The 20,155-nt window shown below is 38.9% G+C and overlaps 1 protein-coding gene across 4 annotated transcripts in view; it reads left to right on the top strand.

Annotated features, from left to right (window-relative positions):
* The first annotated feature begins 14,876 nt into the window (after positions 1-14,876).
* SLC39A8 (solute carrier family 39 member 8) overlaps positions 14,877-20,155 on the top strand; it is a 29,459-nt gene continuing 24,180 nt past the window's right edge. For 3 of the 4 annotated variants that reach the window (XR_003255591.1, XM_026078429.1, XM_026078430.1), the window contains exon 1: positions 18,232-18,805. Coding sequence is in view for 3 of the 4 variants with exons in the window: in XM_026078429.1 (XP_025934214.1) it covers positions 18,413-18,805 (393 nt within the window). In the remaining variant the exon portion in view is untranslated. Of the gene's footprint in view, positions 15,086-15,393; positions 15,409-18,231; positions 18,806-19,154; positions 19,160-20,155 lie in introns of those variants that run through there. The other variant, XM_026078431.1, reaches the window with a different exon arrangement.

Genomic DNA, 20,155 nt, shown 5'->3' with positions numbered 1-20,155 from the left:
TTGTTACGAATTGCAGCTTGACTTTGCATAGCCAAGGACAAATATTACAAATGTTAATAATCTGTCTATATTTACCCTGATTTCTTTTACAGTTCTCTGCCATATATGGTTTTAGGGCTCTAAAGTAACTGAAGACTACCATATGGAGTCTCATGTTGTCTCACTAATCAGCAAGTCCTGTATTTATATTGCCCTAAATCTTGTTTAGTTTAGGCAAATTGCATGCACAATTCTTGAATAAAAGTATTCATGTTGATCTATATGTCTTTGGTAGAAGGACAAAATCTTTAAGCTTTGATGAAGCTGCTTGGTATCGTTAAGTAGCTGTAATAATCCAGTATGGCCCTGATCTAGGAAGCATGCAGTACTTTTTCTGACAACAATGTGCTGGTTTCTTACAATGCCCATCTTTTTGGCAAAGCCCTGCCCAGACAGACAAAATTGCAACTCAAGGTAGATGGCAGCATCAGGATTTTTCTATAGATTTTTATGATCACTTTTGAGAATTGATCTCTCTACGGTTTGACAGGCTACATGCGTGTCTCGTGATGATATAACTCTTGCTTAGTATAAGGTAAATAATCAGGAATAACCTCAGTCCAGGGGGTGATGTGTTAAAAGTAGCTAAAGTTTGCTCAAAAGGCATGAAGTAACTTCCCACTGTCTCTCTTCCTGATTATGGTAACTATGCTTTGAGCATCGCTGTCTGTACGTAATCAAGAACATTAGCTTAGTAAGCTGAAGTACAAAGGGATTTGAATGGATAAGTACCCTTTCTTGCTTAAGTTCAGGCCAAACCCACTAATTGAGGCCTGCGCTTATGTTGCTGTTTTGAAAATGTGTAAACAGGGAGAAGGAGGAGAAAGAATAATGACTTGCCATGCTGCTCTGTGTGCTGCTTATACATGGGATCCTCAGTATTTAAACCTGATGAACTTGAAAAAAAAGCTCACTTTTGCAAGTGCAGTGTCTTGTTGTCTTGCAAGCAGCTTCAAGGGAGTCCTACCTATCAGTGGAGTACTGACAGTTGTAGGGTCACAGTTATTAAACAGTGGGAGCAAAACAGCTCCTGCAATTCCAGAAGAAAGTGAAGGGTTGGTGTCTAATGTTGGAGAATGGGGAGGTCAGACTTCATTTTGGGGAAAGACTGCAGTTTTAGTTGCAGGTGTATTGCTTCAAGCCAGATTCAGAGATCTAGCCAGCAGAATAGGGGAGCTCAAATAATTTAGTCGTACAAGCTGGAAGATGATGAAGAGCTAAGGGGCATCCTCTAGGATTTCTGGTACATATTTAGCTATGCTTAATTTAAAATGAATTTTCTGTTGTTGCTGTTCTAGCTTCTGTAGAAGTGCCTGCAACTACTGGCAGCCAGCATAATTTAGAGGAGCCTTTGACTTATGCAGGACTGTGAAAACACAAAACGCCTTTGCATCCTCTAGATCCCTGTGCACTTTCTGTGAGCTGGTTTTCTGACTTGCAGCCAAGTCTTCGTATGTCTGCAACTGTCTGCTTGCTTGAAATGCTGCCAAATGCCAGCACCTGTCAGAGCAGACCAAGTTGCGTGGGTACAGCCTGCATTGTTGGTCATCAGGACACTAGGATTCAAGGCGAGGAGGATGGAGGGAGGCCAAGGGGACAGCTGTAAATCTCTTGGCAGGAGCTCAGCCATGTACTCTCTGGTGACGCTTTGGGTTTGCTGTAACAGGACAAAAATGCAATGCCCTAACAAAGCAAATGTGTGACCTGTAGAATTAAAGAAAAATGCAAGATAACTGTGAGCTGTTACTGCATGATATGTGTTTGGGTTCATACCACTTGCTAGGTAGCAAGTGACAACAGTGTTTAAGGTAACACCACAGTGACTTTCTCAGGGTGATTGCAGTTCCCTGCTCAGCAGCTCCTTTGTTTACCAGACCCTTTCTTAATGCATGTCTCTGACTTCCCTCTCTGTCCCTTCTTCTATGTCAGCCATGACTACTCTATTGTCTGTATCCATGTCAGCCTGCTGTCTCTATGCATCTCTTAAAAATGATGAAACAAATTTCTGGACTTACACTGCAGATCTGCTACTTTCTTTTATAAACAGCTTTCTCCTCTCTTACTAGTAAGGAGAAATAGAGAGCTTCCCCTCCTTGTCTTGTCCTTTCCCTACAAGATGAACTAAGAAATCCTTGCTCCTCTGAAGATTGGAGAAGATTTTCTTTGGTTTTAGTGAGGCAAAGGCTTAGTCTGTTCAGTGCCAATATTGATTAGTGCAAGCAGAACACAGGGATATAGCTTATAAAAGGCATGTTGATATGGCTGAGGGCAGCCAGTTATAATTGTAGTTACTCTCAAGCCTACAGTCATGTACCATCATAGATTGTGATGAGGTGGTTACATTTCATCTCCAGCCACCTTGTTGCTGTGTATATGTTCTTGTGATTTTAAAATACAAAAATCCTTCCCCACTCTGTTTACCGGAACAATTGGTATCTCTTTGAGAGTTGTGCCTTTTTGTATTACTGATTTGTTTTCTTTTCTTATCAGTATAAAAACAGTAATTCAGGTCTTATTAGAATGTTAAATTTTTCTGTATCTTTAAAACTTGGCACTTCATAGCCCTAGAATTGCTCTTCAGCCAAGGCAGCTGCATGAGCCATTGATTATAATGCAGTCAGTTTATGTTAAAAACAACTAAAAACAATAAGTGGTAGCTTTTTACTTCCATTCGGAAGGAAGTATGATCCAGGTTAGATCCTGCTTAAACTGCTTTAAAAAGCTTTTAGAATCCAAAAGAACATTAATGGACTTCATGGCTTTACAGTGCAGATCATGAGCGGTGAACTTTTTCTTGCCAAGCTGTTTTTTTTTGTTTCTTTTTTCCTCCACCTCTTTCAGTACAAATTGTCTTTCAAAAAATCTTTCTTGATGACCTGCTTCCATATGTTGGATTTCCCTAAAGAGGGAATAATACAGAGTCTTTTTCAACATCAGTTTGGAAAGAATTAAAGCAAATATAGTGATTTCAAATTAAAATTATGTCAGATTTGAAGTTTCAGTTCAGGAATCTGAAATGGCTTTAGAACAATGAGCAATTGCTCATTTTTAAGAGCTCAGATATGTAAGTGTTAGTGGCAGTTTTCTGATGGAAACTTATCTTGGATAAATTATTTGGAAGAGTTTCAGTTGTTTGACACAATCTTTCTTGAGTGTTGGCAGTTGTTTTCACATATTGGAATAAGGAAGTAACTTCACAGTTAATATTAAGTTATGCTAGTCCTTGAATCTTGTAGCAAGAGGTGAAGGTTTTCTCATTCTTCAATTTAGCATTATGATTAACACCTGCCTGCCTCCAGTTTGCATATGGGGGCAATATCCTTGCCAGATATTTCATAATCAAGGAGTTGAATTCTATCACTTCATTAAAAAGGCCAAAAGGGAAATTGTGCAAGCAAGTAACTGCATTTAGCAAGAAACCTTTGTCAACTGGGCAACGTTAAAGTGACCATGGCATGTGCATTAGGATATTAGTCACTGCATTTTTCCATCATAAGGCTAACACCTCTTTCCTATATTTGTAATAGCCATCAAAATATCTCAGAGAAGACTTCATCTTAATTTTTTTAGATATAAGCAATGAAATAACTTTCAGCTTTCAGTCCAACCTTGAGAAAACTACATAACAAAGTATAGAGAAGGAGCAAGAACAAGTGACGCTGGAATGACTGCCCTTGGGTGGCCTCCTTAGTGTCCTATCCTTTGGCTTTTGTCAAAGGGGATGGCTTAAGGCCCTAGGAACAACTTATCGCTCTGGTTGCGTCTTCCTCCGCCCCTTGTACTCTCAGTACAAGGAGGTTTTGTTCTGTTTTCAAACATTCTCATGTTACTTACTACAGAGTCAAGTGAAGGACAGGGAGGGGAAAGTTTTGCATTATAAACAATTAGGAAAATAGCATGTCCGAGATGAAAGAAGTATGGAGATACAAATGTTTAAGTATATAGCCACAATACTTATGTAGCTGGCATGGTGACTAAATCTCTTCTCCATAAACAAAGGTATGTATACTCATCATGAAATTATCTGTATTTTATTTATGTTATCTTCAATTACCTAGTTAGGTGTAAGCAAATCCATTCTGAATTTGTGTTGTATATCTAATAACTGAAATTTAATTATAGCATTATTTTTCATCACAAAAAGACTATTAAACACATTCTTTCAGAGAGGAAAAAAAAAGAAAGAAAAAAAAACCTTAGGGATACTACAATGTCAAGAAGACCCTGTTAGAGGGTAAAACATGCCTGACACGCTGCAGGGCAATTTAAGGATTTAGGCCTTGGATACTCTGAAAACATCACAGAATTGGTAATTTTACAATGCAAAATGTGTATGTTTGTTGGGTCTTTAATGATATAATGTGTAATACTTTATCAATATTGATCAACTTCTCTAGAAGTTTAGAGCATAACAGTGCTAGAAGATATACCAATAAAAAATTAATCTGTTATTAATAATCTTCTATAAACATTTTAGCAAAATAAGGTAATATATGAGGCTGAGCTTACTAAGCCCAGAGCTGATTTCTATCATGGGCTCTGTTGGAATAACTCTGCTTTGTTCCTGCTGTCTTAAACACTTATATCTCTGAGAGCTTCTGATGTTACCAGTCTGTGAGAGATCATTTTGGACTTCTCAAACACCATCTGAATGGTTAAGTTAGGACTTGGTATCATTAGGATCCTTATTGCAATAAGGATGTCAAAGATGATAAAAGCATGAAAAATAAAATTTAGGGACACATTTGAGGTCCTTTTTTTAATTTTAGATTCCTCTTGCAATGCAGTTGCAGATTCCTACCCCCCAAGCAACAGAAACGGTTATTTGATGCTTTCCAAATCCTTACCTTCCTACTCCTTCCATGAGGTCCAAAGATCGTGTTCTAATGCTATTTTATCTGGTCTTCGGAAGACAACTGGTCTGACCTCTTGGCAGTTGCCACTTGACCTGATAACAGATATCTCAGTGATATAGCAGCTCTGCCAGACATCAAATTCTTTGCCTGTCATTTATCTCATAGGTGTTAGTGATGAATGCTTTCCTTACATAAAAGATCAATTAAAAGTTTGGAACTGCTAAGGAGGGTCACCCCTTGCCAGGGTTAAGTGATGCATGGCTGGAAATAGGAGTTACTAGTGTTTCTCCCATATATACTGTCTATCAGTGCTTAATCTTGCTTCCTCACCCTCAAACAAACAAAACTACAGCATGTCCTTAAACAGCAATGTTTTCTGTGCCCTGAGGTGGGGGGGGGGGGCAGAAATCTTGGTCAAGTTCTTAATGTAACTCTCAGGCTTCGGGTTCATCCCTTCTGCTTTTCTTACTAGGAACTTAATCTTATACACAGACTTGCTGTCATTGAATAGGGTTTGTACAAAAGCTGCTCTAGAGAGCGGGAGGGGATTGTGTGGGGTAAGTGTTAAAGAAGTGTGTTTCATGTACTTGTTTGCATTGAAACTTCACTATTTTTAAGCTCCCTTTTCCCAGTCTGTAAAAACTAATATAGTATTTCCTTCAAAACCACAGATGTCTTGGAAAGATGAGCTCTTTACACTCAATTTTTTTGAGATTCTGAGATGAAGGGCACGCTTGAGGGGCATATTGCTATTAAACTGTTGCTTTGGTTACCCTTTAGCGAGGCCTGAAGCTGTGTTGACTTAAAGGGATTAGACAGTGAATCTTTCCTTCCTGAAGAATCATAAGTAACTGCTAGCAGTTATGTGAGGAATCTCAGCAACTATGTGGTGTCAACCAGTAGACTGGTAATTATTTACTTATTATGAAGATTTCTGACTTCTTGTGCCGTGTTTTTCTATCATGAGGTAGTCTCTCCTGCACCCCCAAGTTCCTAAAGCAGTTGTCTAAGGCCATTTCTTTGTTTTATTGGTTCTCTTTCACTTATTAGTGATTTTCCACTTCTAAATTGTGATCCTAATTCTTCGTCTGTTCTGCTCTGACTCTACTCTGGTTTATACCAGAAAAGCATAAACTGACCCAAAGGACTTAACACAATGTATTTAGTCTTCAAAGAACTTTAGAAGTGTTAATTGACTTTAAACCCTCTACAGGATTTTAGAATTAAGATGAAAAAGGAACAAATGTGTGAATAGAATTKAAAAATTTCAAGCACTTCTGCAGTCAGCTTCCCCAAGTTAATGGTACTGAATTGGTTCTCTGTTTTTTTTTTTTGTGGATTTCTTTCATCTGACCTGCAGTAGTAAATCTCTGAGCCTTTTTTATTTTTCTTTCTTATTTATTTATTTGTATCTGTAGCTTCTTCAAGAAATATTCTCTGCCAAATGTTTGTATTGTGTTATCCTTTAGCTATTTTAACACTTTCTGTTCCAGAGCTGATAGTAAATTTACTTCTGTGGGTTTTTTTTTTTCCCCTCTTTTTTTTTTAAGTTTGAGTCAGTTATTTTCATGTTTGAGTTGTGGTAAACTAAACCAATGGTTCTTTGGAGGTTTTGCTGGTCTTCTGGAAACTGTATGTTAACTTATTATATGGTCAAGTTTTTTAGTTTTGGGGGGTTTTTTGATTTTTTTTTTTTTTTTGCATAATTTTTAGTCAGAAGCTTTCTGATTAAACTGAAAATCTCAAGTTATTTCATTCCTACTTTAACACTGATAATGCCTCCATACATCCATGACTTCCTCCTTGACCTTCTATACACATCATGTATAAACACTACTCAGCAGAACTGGCTGTACTTCTGCCTCAGTGAGCTAGGCTTAATGGCCTTAGGCCTAAAAGAGAGTACAAACTTTAAAAGAAAGAATAGCCAAATATGGAAAAAATCTGTGGTCATTCACACATGGTTTTCATCAGAAAAAAATTATGGACACACACTGTAACTTCCAACTACAGCACTAAATAAAATTCTTGAAACAGGTGTGCCATGGTAAAGTTACAAATGGCATTAGAAGTCTTACATAAACAGTAAGCATTCAAAACTGAAAATAGCAACTACCATTTAGATGGAATATGTATTAAATACTTGCCTGTAACTGTCAGAAATAATTGTTCCACGAATATAGGCAATTTTGGCACTTTTATGAATACCAGTGACAGTTTGTTGAAGCTTGCACTTTATACTGCCAAGAGCTGTTGCAGACAAGTTAGTCAAATAACACTGAAATCTCACTCTGTACATGCACAATTTTCCTCTGCTGATAAGTGACAATGCCAAAGGAATATATGAATTTTGTATTTCTTCTCATGCTTTGCTCAACTGAGTGAAATACACTGCAAAATAGAGTACTGTGAGGAGAGTGGATGCTGAAATATTCCCCTTGATTAGAGAATTTATGTTGGTAAGAGAAAGAAGAAAACAATGAGTGAATGCTGAGAAACAACTGCTTGTTACTGGAAGCATTGCATCCTGTACCTGAGGAGCCCTAATAGAGATCCTGCTGCCCCTCCATAAATTCTGGTGAGCTCTAGAACAAGCCCTTATGTAAGTTGAATCCATTTGTTGGTTTATATCTGTGACTTAAACAGGTGCTTTTTCTGTGATCCTGCTCTAATCACTGGAGAAAGACCTAACACCAGCCAATATCAGAGTTATGCTTTGACAGGGCTTATTTCTCTCCACTGATTTTTAGCAAACAAAAATCAGCTCAGTTCAGTGCCTGAGGTCAGATGCATCCATGCCCTTAGTAAAAGTGTGCAAAACATCAAAACCAGGAAGAGCTCACTGTTTTAATTGAATTGTGTGTATTTTCCTTTAAGAGACAAGCATTCTAAAATACTTGAAGAATGTAGGTTGCTAACAGCTTTCAGATTCCCAAGAGAACTTTTTAAAAAAGATTCACAAACTTTATTTGCAATAGTACTGGATATAATTTTCTTTTCATCTTCCTTTATTAGATTCTTTAGACACTAGGTTTTGAGTGCTGTGCATAGCTGTACCTCTGGTTGTATCTGTTAAAAACTTTTCCTATAAATTACTTACATGTAGAATATCCTAAATACCTCTTGTTTATGTGCAAACACTTTCACATATTTAGTGAAATAAACATAGAAATGGATTCCAGTGTTATGTGAACTAAGTCCATAGTAATTCATACCCATAATGCTTTAGATGTAAATAACCTAAAGGAGAAGTAGGAGTTGCCTATGGTTGATCTAGTGTGCTCCTTCCATGGTAGTATATGCTTCACCTTGACACATAAGAAAACCAAACTTGAGTAATTAGGAAATAATTTGCCTGAAGGCAACCTTATACCTATTTTATCTCTGTGTAAGGGTTCATATCCTTTTCTGCTTCATTTTATAAAATCTTGTCTGATGTATGTGAGTGTTCCGACTATCAATATGAATATTCAGTCCTATTTGAGTCCTGTTTAGTTCTTACCTAGCCTCAAAGGCATCCTGGAGCTGCAAATTCTGCAGCGTAATTATGATTTGTGAGAGCTTAAAAAAAAACCCCAAACTATTTGCTAATACTTTCATCAGAAGCAAAACTTATTTTCATGTCAGAGTTCAGGCTTTGAATCTTAATCAAGAGCACAAATATTCATAACAAGTTTATGAAAGTACCAAGAATTCAAAAGCTGTCATGAACAGCATGCAACTCTAATACTCTCTTGATACTGCTGGTCTTGCAAAAGAATGATACAAAATATCTTTCAAAGCATGTTAACACACTTTGTTACTTGCCTATATCTGCAGTTAGACACAAAAATATGCTTTGAGAATAAATTCAGGATGTCATTAAGAGTGAGATGCTTTCTGTAGTCAAATAATATCCCCCAAATGACTGAACTGTTAAAATTTCAGACATGGCATTATCAAATCTTAGGGCAGTCATTTGGGAGATATTATTTGACTACAGAAAGCACCACAGTTTTAACTATATCCTGAATTTAAATTTGGCGTGGTGACATCATTTACTTAGTATTCCAGCCCTACATGAATTCTTATCTTTTAATTAAAACTTTAAAAATCTTAATGTTGAATGTATAGAAGGGCCTGAAGGCAGATAGGGCCTGATTCTGTACGATAGAAAACTGCATCCTGAACTAATGAAGACGTTAGCTGCAGCTGCAATTTTCTTCTGAAATAAGATGTCTTCTACCTGCTTTCCCTTCTCTCCACTCTTGCATGTTATCAGGTGTTTAAAAATTAAGCTGGGTTCAGTGCACATTTGCCAATCCCAAAGGCTTGCAAAGCACCTATTTTGGAGTTTTGACAGCATTTTCAAACTCAGAGCTGAGTGTTCAGGTTTTCACTTATTCAGGCATGTTTAGCAGCTGTATTTAAAAGAAATGAAGGAAGAAACAGGTGTATTGGAGGCCACTGACCTAGAGAAGTGTCCAGAAAAATTGTTTCCCTCGTGGGTCCTGTAATGGGAGCTGGTAACACTGTTCTGATCCCTCTCCAGAAACTCTGCTCCTTCATCCTACTGAATAATGAGGGGAAAAAAACTAATTGACTGTTGCAGCTGGTATAGCATTGCTCTCTCGCAGGGTTCATCTTGATCCCTGCAAGAACCAGCCTGTAAAATACAGCGCCAGCATGTTGTGTCTTAGACATCCTGCTGACACTACTATGCTTATCTAATCATACTAATATTGACATATGACTGCTGCTCCTTTATTCTGTGCTAACCCTTGTTCTTTAGCTACATACAATTCAGTACAGATATGTTAATACAATCTGAGGTTGTAGCTTTCAGTCATGTACTGCCCCTCCCCTGGGATCCTCTTGTACATTTAAAGCTCTTCATCAGGTAAAAGAAGTTGCTACTAGACACGTTGCTATAAAACATGTATTCTGTTTTGTTGGTGATTTTGAGACTTCAGAGTTGGTTTTGATCTAATCTTAGAACAATACAAAATTTAAATTCTAAAATGTTTTTAAAAGTCTTTTGGAAAATAGCTGAAATATTTCAGTTTGAATTTCATAAATGTAAAAGTACTTTCTGATAATGCTACACTTCAAAATATGGCTGCCTTGAAAGAGAACTCCAAACTTTTGAATCTCCCTTTTTTTCAAAATGTTTTCTTAAAGCCTATATTCAAATAGGTATACACATTCTTATCCCAGCTTTGACTTTTTTTTTTTTTTTAAACAAAATTTCTTATCTCTGTATTCTGCACGCTTATCTTGCGTACTCTGAGTTGCAGCTGCTATAGGGTGGCTCAGCTCTCTGGGGACTATCTTGCTTCATACCATCCAAAGCTGTAGCCTAACAGCTACTGGATTTGTAAGTAAGAAGTCTGTATTTACCAACTGAAAACTAGAGATGGGCCTAGGCTAAAACTTCAGATTAAAAACAGCTTTAAGCTTTGACTTTAGAAATATTATCTAAATAGCCTTGGCCCTACACAAACAAGGTGGGGTCAGATAGTGTTTCTAGACTGTCAGTGGATTTTTTGTGAAGTTTTGCTTTCTAATGAGCTATGAATGGAAGATCCATTCTTTTGCATATCTCTGTTAAAAATAACTTGTATTCTTGTTATAATGAAAGACCCTTAAATATCTCTATATAATGGTTCTTGGAAAAAAAAATAGCAAGGATTTTCATCTGCATACTTTATTACAGAGATTTTGTTAAAGATATGTGCTTAAACAATATTTAGTCCTAAGTAGGAAATGGATGGCATGTCTCTTGTCATAAACAGGGTATTTTACAGTTTCACAAAGATCTAATGAACTGGCTAGTGGAGAGCTGTGGAACAGGTAATGCCTCTTTGGGTGAAACCTATTGCATAATATTGACTTTTTTTTTTTTTTTTTTTTTTACATGAGCTAAGCTTCTCAGGATAGTAAACAATATGCAAACATTACTGACAGTGCAACCTCAGAAAAGAAGCAAGTTATGACTGTTTTACCATGGCAATACCATTTCACAAACTGTGGTTATAAAATAGCGAAGAAATACTCTTTTTCTCCTGAAAAGATATTGTTCTTCTGAAGTACCCCAAACTGTGGTGAATTTGTGAAATAGGAAAATATTGGGAAATATAAAAGGAAGGCAAAACTGTAAAGGTGCCACAAATGGAAGCAAAGTCTAGTAGCACATCCTATACTGAATTTTCTGTGATGTATATGTTTTCCAAAAAACTACTTAAAATAAAGAGAAATATTTCAAGAATTGAAAGGTGGAAAGAGTTTGAAGAATATGCTTAATGTATAGAGTTTAGTATATTTTGTATTGTTAGCAATATGCCAACTACTTTTGCTGTTCGGGGAGAGTTTTTCATAACTCTTTTTATATCCTTTTATACTTATAAGCAGGGAAGAGGAGGCCATAATTTTTCTCTATCATATGTTTTATCCCTGAACTGCAAGCCAATAGACATTAACCTAGACTAAATTGGACATAACTCCCATTGAACTGACTATAAGTTATATCTTTTTTGCACTTTGCGGTCCATACTGGGCCCCAAACACTTGTAATTCACTCTTGAACTATTAAAACTACGGAATCAAAACCTCCTGCAAATCCTGAGATCCACTTTTCCCTTTGAATGTTTTAGTGTACCAATATTAAGTATTTTGGCCAATGTGCCTTAAAGAAAAAATCCCTTTTAATTCTGTAACTTGCTTCAGAAACTTTTCTAATCTGATATACATGGATGTATTTCTAGTGCCATACTATGAGCCCAAGCTTTCAAAAATGAGTCAAGATCTGCAGATTCATGAGATTCAGACTTTTTAGCTTAAGACTTTTAAATAAACCAATATGTTTTGTGTTTGGCTTCTGTGGCTTTGAGTTTTCACAGTACACTTTGACTGTGTTTCCAGAGCTCTAATCCCGAAATTTCAGTATTTGCAAGAGCCCAAAATTCAGGGGAGCCACAAGATTCCTGAGGTGGCAATATTGAAAATGATCTGAGTATCTGCCTCAGCATGCTATTAATCTGTTATTTATTTGACTGTGAGGCACTGGAAGCTAGTGTATAGAGGCTGTGAGTGTTGGAAAGGGAAAATACATTAAGGAGGAATGTGTTAGAGCTGTCAGTTCAATATTTTTACATATCTATCTAGATACTTCCACTGGAAAAATCCATTGCTAGGGATCATTATTTTCACAGGTGTTTTAATTAAAGGATATTGTCTTTTATTATTCCACTTAAATATGTTAATCTAACCAAGAGTTGAAAGAAAAAGGATGGGAATGTTAATACAAGGGTTGGACATGTGTATCTCACCTACCAAACTACACAATGTAATATGACTACTATTTTCAAATAGGTTATTTTAGTTGGCTTGAATGAAAACAAACACAGGGGGTTCCTCTGGCTCTGAGACATGTAAATAGCAAATAAGATTAGAAACCATGCTGGCTTTGATGTAAGTGGCTACAGCTTCACTGAATTTCCTAAGACAAACCCACTTCAGAGAGGATTTGGCCCTTTAGAAGATTGGAAGAACTGATTACACATCTTGTTGTTCGCTACCAGTCACCATCTGGCATGCTGGCACTTGGTGGTGATTTATACGTGACAGTCATGTTACGCAGGTGTAAATAACAAAGCAGGGAACAAAACAATAGTGAATCAGGACCATGAAGTACTGTTGGGAAACATTTGGTTTACAGTGTACGAACAGGTTATTCTTTAATTTTAAGAAAGAGAAATTGGCTCTGGGAGAGTTTGGCTACGCTTTATCAGAGCTGACCCGAACAAAAATCTGTCTTTCTGCTTGGGTCCTTTCATCACAAGAAAATACATAAATCTGAAGTAGTCCTTCAAGTGCTATATGCAGTTTGAAAGGTACATGACCTCTTGGGTCTTATGTTAGCATGCCCTTCTAACTCTTGGGGTCCTTTTCAGTAATATTCACTTTAGAAATGTCTTTTTTTTTTCTTTTAAACTAAAGGAGTATGAATGCATCACTCCTTGAAGAAAAATTTTGACTGTCTCTTAAAACAGAGCATGATTTTCATTCTGTAGAGGATTGGCAACAGAAAACAATTCTTAATGGAATTATCCAGAAATTCCTTGAACTTTTCAGAATTATGCAAGTGCTGAAAACTCAAGAACTAATGCAAATATAAGTTCATTTAATTATACTAATTTAAATAATCCTTTATATTTCCATTACTGATAAAAAGAAGCCTATGAAATAATCAATTTTGCAATTAACCCTTTGGCCCTGCATTACACAGCACTGACAAATCTTTCTGAGGCGTCAGCAGCCTGTTTTGTTTTGCCTGTTTTAACCAGTTTGCAGTTGTTTCCAGTTTATCTATATATTTGAAAAGTGTTCTATGATTAGTAGACTTTTCAAATTTCAAAATGCTTTCAATAATCGGCTGTCATTAGAGCTGTTTTTAGAAACAGACACTGAAGAAGAAAGTATAGGAGGCCCCAGTTCAGCTACTGATGTAAACACTTTCTTGTGATTCCCTTAGTGGCAAAGGAGACCTTGTGTTGATTTCTCTGGAAGAGACCAAAAATGTGCATGTAGAGTGGTGGGTAGAGTGGAGCATCTTCAGCTGCTGGTGGTACAGCCAGGGCAGGTGGGGACTTATTTGGGCTTGGAACAGATTTGCAACAGCCTGCAACTAAATTGTGCCAGTGGTTGTTTTAGCCTCTACCAACCAGGCATCAGGGAAGCATGAAAGTACCTTGTTTTCCCACATTCAGCTTCTACTTCGGGAAGAGCAATGTCTGTGTTTTCCAATAGTAGAATTTATGACTGTAGGACTCCCTGGATTCTTCTGAGAGTTGGTTATATTACTGGCATTTTTTTTTCTTCTTGATGCTTTGTGCTTTGGAAATTGTTTATGAAGAATTTTTCCAAACAAGTTTCATTTCTTGTGAAGTATCTTTAACCATGCCTCCATCATATTGCTGTTACCCAGGCTACTTGGCACAAGCAGTGTAAAATTCTGGTTTCAGGCTTTAGGAAAACTTGGAATTGGGACCGGTGTCTCACCTCATCTAACTTAGCAGCATTCCACAGAGACTTAATGAGAATCTGTTTCAAAAATATGTCTCTGTAAAAACATCCCTGTAGTGGGCAGTATCAAACAGTTCAGAAACAGCCCAAGAAATTTCATCAGAGTAACTTGGTGGTAGTAGATGTTTCTCCTGAGCGGGAGCTGTTAGTGCTTGGCTGTTGCCCTGCAGCATGAGGGTTTTTAATCTCAACCGTTTGAGTGACAGGCCCTAGGACTATGCCTCTGACCAGCCGCACATTTCCTGGGTTTGTTTGTTTGCTAGAAAGACTACATGCACTTACACTTTTTTTTTTTTTTTTTTTTAGATGTGGATTAAACCTTCCTAAAGGGGCAGAGTGGATGCAAAGCTGTGTCTCAGCTTTTGGGAGGGAGGGAGGGAGGGGGGCCGCCCCAGGGAGGCGAGTTGCCTCACGCAGCGCCAACCGCAGGGCTCGCTCCGGGCCCGGTGCCTCGGCCGTGCTCGCGAGCACGCGGCTGCTTGCGGGGCGGCGCAGGAGCGGCTGCGCGCCCCGCTGCGCGCGGCTCCGGGGCTTTGGACCCCCCTGCCCCTGCGGGGGGCGCGCGGGACGGCACCCTGCCCGGCTCCCGGCTGCGCTCGGGACCGGCGGTGAGGCCCGACAGGTGGGCGGCCGCCCGCGCTTCTCCGTGGCCGGGGGGGAGGGGTCAGCCTGACCCCCGGCAGCGGCTCCGGCCCCGCCGCGGGGCGGCAAAGCGGGGAGGCGCCCTCGCGGGACCGGCGTGTGTGTGTGTGTGGGGGGGGGGGGGCTGCTGCCGCGTCGGGGCTTTACTTATGTCCCGCCCGCCCCGTTTCCCCACTACGCCCCCCGGGGAGGCGAAGGGAGGGGAGGGGCCGGCCCAGCCGCCTCTCCCGCCCCGCGGAGCCCCGGGCGCGTGGGCAGAGGTGGCGACGGCGCGAGGGCCGTGCGGAGGTGCTGCGCGGTGCTGCGCGCCCAGCGATCCTCGCCGCGTCCCGCGGGGCCGGAGATGCCCCCGCCCGCGGCGGCCGCTTTCGCCGACGATGTGCTGCGCGTCTTTGGGGCCAACCACAGCCTGTCGGCCGGGCAGCTCTCCGCGCTGCTGCGCCTGCTCGGCTCCGCGGCGGCGGCGAGGGCCGGGCTGGAAACGCGCGCCCAGGCGCGGGGGCGCCGAGCCGGGCGGGCAGCTCCTGTGGTGTTTAAATCCCGCTGCCGTCGTTGAAGCGGGGAGGGAAGGAGGGAGCAAAGGTCCGCGGCGGCGCTGGGCCCGGGATTCGGGAAAAGGTGCGAGCCCCGTGGGACCTGCCTGCAGCAAGGCAGGGATCCATCAGTGAGCGGCTGTGTGCGCAGCACGGGCTGCCTGTGGCATCGGCTCCGCCTGTTCACTGCTCGGCTCTTAAACTGGCACTTGGGTAAACAGCATCTGGGCAACACCAAAAAGGGCATGGGAATCTGCTAGCTTTTCTCCACGAGAGTTACAAGCAAAACTTCGGGGCTTTTAACAAAATAAAATTGTCATGTGATAGCAAGCACTTGATTATAGAAAGCTCTACTTGTGTAAAGAAACTTTTGCAGAAATGTTCACATCTTTTCTCTAAGTTGAGTGCAAACTGTATGTTCATAAATGCATATACTACAAGCTGTTTAAAACGTCGTTTAATTTACTGGCTAAATGTTTTTGGAATAGCTGTCACTTTTCAGGAAAATACTGTTTAGTGACTCAATAAAAAATGCAGACCTTATTGCTACTTTTAAAGTCTACAATAATTTAATGTTTTTCTAGTATCTTAGAATAGTATGAAGTGGTAAAGGGGAATCTTGAGGCTGGTGAAGATTTCTTTATGTTAAGCCAATTGTGAAGATGAAAGGAAAACAAGGATGACTTCGCTCTAATTTGATTTAACTCTTTAAGATACAGCAGAGGTATGCCTCTAGAGACCTTGAGAGAATTTTCTTGTGTTTGGAACAGTAGTTGTTTTTCTTTTGTTTGTTTGTTTTGTTTTTTACTTGTTCTGTAATGTAGACAAACCCTGAAAAGTCTGCAGCCGCCATTTGTCTTAGAGCGCAATTCTGATGTCTTTATCCTGAGTGGAGGTTTAACTTGGAGTTAATGCCACTAAGATCAACATAGTATTCAGTGTAAGCATGTCAATGGTTGCCAAAGTCACTGCTTCTATTCCACATTTCACCAATTGAACACTGTTATACTGTTAAAACACACATAGTTTGTTTAAAAAAAAAAAAAAAAAGATAAACATTCCCAGCCACATGCACTAAATACAGGTTTGAAGTGTTGAATATGGTTATGAAAAGAGGCTTTCTTTAAATGGGTGTGGAAATGACTAGAATCCTCAGTCCTTTGGGTTTTAGCTCTGCAAAAACACGTAGCCCTCGTACACAGGCTTTGGCATAGGCTACAGGGAAAAAAAAATTGTGATGCCTCTTCTTATTACTGTAGATGCATATTCCTCATCAGTAATTTGAAGTTTAACTGAAATGATTAAATGTTTTTACAGGCCTGTTTTAGTTGTGTCCTTTTTGAAAAATATCTAAGGTACTATATTGAAATGTGTATTCTTTTATATTGAGAAGTTGAATTCCTTCTTGAAACTGGTCTTACGGCTGCTCAGCTAGTACTGTTTAGGCACTCAAGAGCTGCTCCTGGATCTTGATCCCTTTTATATGGTATACCAATGATTTTGGGCAAATGCTGTCCACAAATGCACACTCATATCAAATACCTTAGATATTTGCCCACAACGTGTGTCATCACTTGAAAACACTGTAACTCTTTCTTTGTCCATGTAAGTTCGTAATTTAGAGCATCTGCTGATTATGATAGAAGACATGGAACCTGAAGAAGCTAAAGTGGCCTAACCTAACTTTGAGTGTCGTAAGGCACTGGAGGCCTAAGTTCTACCGATACTCTAGGAAGGAAAATAAATACCTCTGGAGAGTGATTCAGGTCTTGCTCAGGTAGGCTGAATCATCCATTGAGGCTGCATAAATATATGACTGTAGGAGGAGACAAGAGTTATCTTAGACTTTCAGTTCCTAACTCGAATGTCCAGAGCTAGTGGGATAACTCCAGACCTCTTTCCAACCTAGATAATACACTCCTGCTCTATCAAAAGAATCTGTCATCTAAGCTCAGAGTCATTTTTAGCAGAGAGCTGACCTGTCAGGGACAGGTGCTATAGCACTTAAAAATTGGCAGAAAGGAACAATCTCTTTTAGTATTATCCCAGTATTGGTGTTTAGTTTTAATGTTTTGCTCACATAACAATTTCAGTAACACTATTAATCTCACAAGAGAGGATCCACCAGAAGCTGATCCATTTTCTTAAAAAATTGGAAGAGTTTGGATGTGTAAGCCAGAAGAGGGATGCTTGATTTCTGTTTTCTGTTGATACCAGATTGACTTGAAAAGATAAGGCAGAAGAAAAAGTGCTTTAATTTGTGGATGATGGTGTTTGAACATATACTTGTGTGAAATTTTGTAAGCAATTATGATAACTTATATCATATGATGTCCACAAAGACCCTCATTTGTTTCCTAAGATATGCAAAATGAATTATGAAATATTCTGTGCAGTTTTGGAAAATTTGATTTAACTGTCTCCATCTTCTGCTGCTTTTGCTCTCTTTTCCTTTTATCATGTATTTTTATCATGTATTTTGTCATGTTCTCTTATTTTGTGTTTGAATTTCCATTGCTCTTTTTAAATTATCTTCTTAATATGTAAGCTAAGACTTATCACAGTAATAAGTAATAACTGAGCAGACTCAAATACTGTTCACTACTGTTTTTTCACATTTTACTGTGAAATTCCTACATATTTTATTCCTATTAGTAGGAATTAAAAATAACAATTTCAGTTTAATAGATGGTGACGTGTTTACTAACTATATGTTTTACATTATTAACAAGATGTAAAACCACAAAACTGTACGTGAGCTTATTTCATTGGGTTCATTGTAGTATGATAGCTATACATATGTATGCTGGAGGATAAAACTATATGCTCAAAAGTTTTTGTCAAGAWTACTTGGACGGTAAGTGGGCATTAGAAATAAAGCTTGTTAATGCCGCCTTTATTTATGCTTTGGAATAAACAATAGATGCTAATATCATACTCTGATTTCTTTCTCTGGCTTCTCTAAGAAAACTATATGCACAGTCCTTTTATGTTATGATGGAATATTCTCTCTTTAATATATTTTATTTTTAAACAAAACATTTGGACAAAATAAAATTAAAATCTTTAATAATATTGCTGGTCAGATATCATTAGAGACTACTTTTCACCTAGAGATGAGTCAAAACTGTAACTCTACTGTTTTGGACGGAATAGAACTAAAGTAGTATCTGCTTTGATTCTGTTTTTTGTAGCCTTTCACTAGTTCCATCTTCTGCTTCTTAAAAAAAGGGTGAAGGTCTTGACAGAGTGCCAGAGTTATCATCTTGATCCAAAACCATGCTCAGAAGTTTCCTGGGCAGTGAGAAGATAAATAGGCTCTTGTGTTCTCTTGTATTCTTATTTCTAGAATATCTCGGTGAATCTCAGTGTTCATGGACAGCTTTCAGCTCCCAGCATGAACAGCTGCTTGGACTACGTCAGCATGTGTGCAAAATCACTAAAGTACACAAATGCACTCAAGCAGCTTCATCTGGTTTGGCTCTTTCTCCTGGAGTGCTGCTTTTTGAAGGTTTCTGTGTGGTCATCGCCCGGTTCTCACCTGTGCCGAGTCACCTCATTAGCATTAGATGCTTTAATCTGTTACTAATAAGTTTTGGAAGACGTACTACTCATTTGTGTCTATTCTGCTGTATCCAGTCTCAGTCTAAGTTAAAAATACAAGTCAGACAGGTATGCACCGCTTTGCTACTGTGTGGCCTACAAGGCCAGCTGTTCAGCCCTTGTGTGGACTAGGCTAGTGTTTAATCTGGTAACATCTAGAAACTGCAGTGCTGCGAATGGCAGGTTGCTGTAGGATAATAGCTTAGCACTTCACATCTGGAGCACTACAGATAGAACAAAGGTGGAACGAAGATAAGAATATGAATGAAGATCAGAAAGAGAAATGAAACATTTACAAGACATGAAATGTAGTTGTTTGGTATTTTAGCATATTTTGTTGTTTTTTCTGTCGGAAGTGTCTTTGCATTACTGTTGTCTGAACAATTATTCCATCGTTTCCTTGAAAGAATGTGGTGAGATGAGGTGCGCTTTTAATTTATAAAGGTATATAATGTGAGTGTAAAGAGATCCTAGATAGCTGGGTATCACTTTATTTCATTTACCTTCTTAAAAATCCCATACTAATCAATCATTTTTAGCAGTAGCTCACCAGGAGGAAAGTAAACATCTGATTATGAGTAACCTGGTTCATGTTTATTTTGTGTGTGTGTGTGTGTGTGTGTGCGCTTTTGTTTTTTTTTATCTGAACACTGTGTAATTGTGTAAATTCTAATGATTGAAGTCCCCTCTAGTCATTTTTTTATGACTTTTTCACAGTTCAGGGACATGATCAGTTATGTCATATCTTCTTTGCAAATGTGCATTAGCTGCTGGGGGACAGTCACGTTACAGCCAGTCCCCTCACCTGAGCACTGTGACAAGGCTAACCGAATAGCAGGAGACAGACATGATGGCAGACTTGTTGACCCAGGAGGTCCTTCTCAGTCCCCTGTTCCATGAGGCTAAGTTACCTTTCTGCTGAGATCAGCTGTCCGTCTTGCAAAATAAACAGCTTATGTTTTTACAGCAGTGTAGTTGTCATAATGTATTTATCCTCCAAAGATAAATATGGAGTTTTGCAGGGTGCAACATGGGTTGCTCCGATCCAAGGTTTCCAGTAGATTTAATCTTTTAATTAATCCTTTAATTGTGCAGATGAACTCATGCAAGCTTGTTTTAGCTCATGGATGCATGTAGGAGTTACTGAGAGGATGAAATGACTGTCCCTGATCAAAATAATAATAATAATAATTAAATAAAATGCTGTTTCTTGTCCTCACGTAAAAGAGCTCTTGTTCAGTGGTATTTCTTGCTTATTTGTTTGCATGTAGCCAAAGTTACAACCCTCAAGCTTACCTAATACATACTGTGGCTGATAAATATTTCCTATGCGTAATCTGGTCTCCTATTTACTACATGGTTGCCTTGCGTTTTGAAAAATGTAGCAAAATTTACTAAAATCTGTTTTCCCATTACAAA

The sequence above is a fragment of the Apteryx rowi genome, unplaced genomic scaffold (genome assembly GCF_003343035.1).
Source record: "Apteryx rowi isolate R43461 unplaced genomic scaffold, aptRow1 scaffold_48, whole genome shotgun sequence".
Taxonomy (NCBI): Eukaryota; Metazoa; Chordata; class Aves; order Apterygiformes; family Apterygidae; genus Apteryx; species Apteryx rowi.
This window is presented reverse-complemented; position numbering and strand designations above follow the sequence as displayed.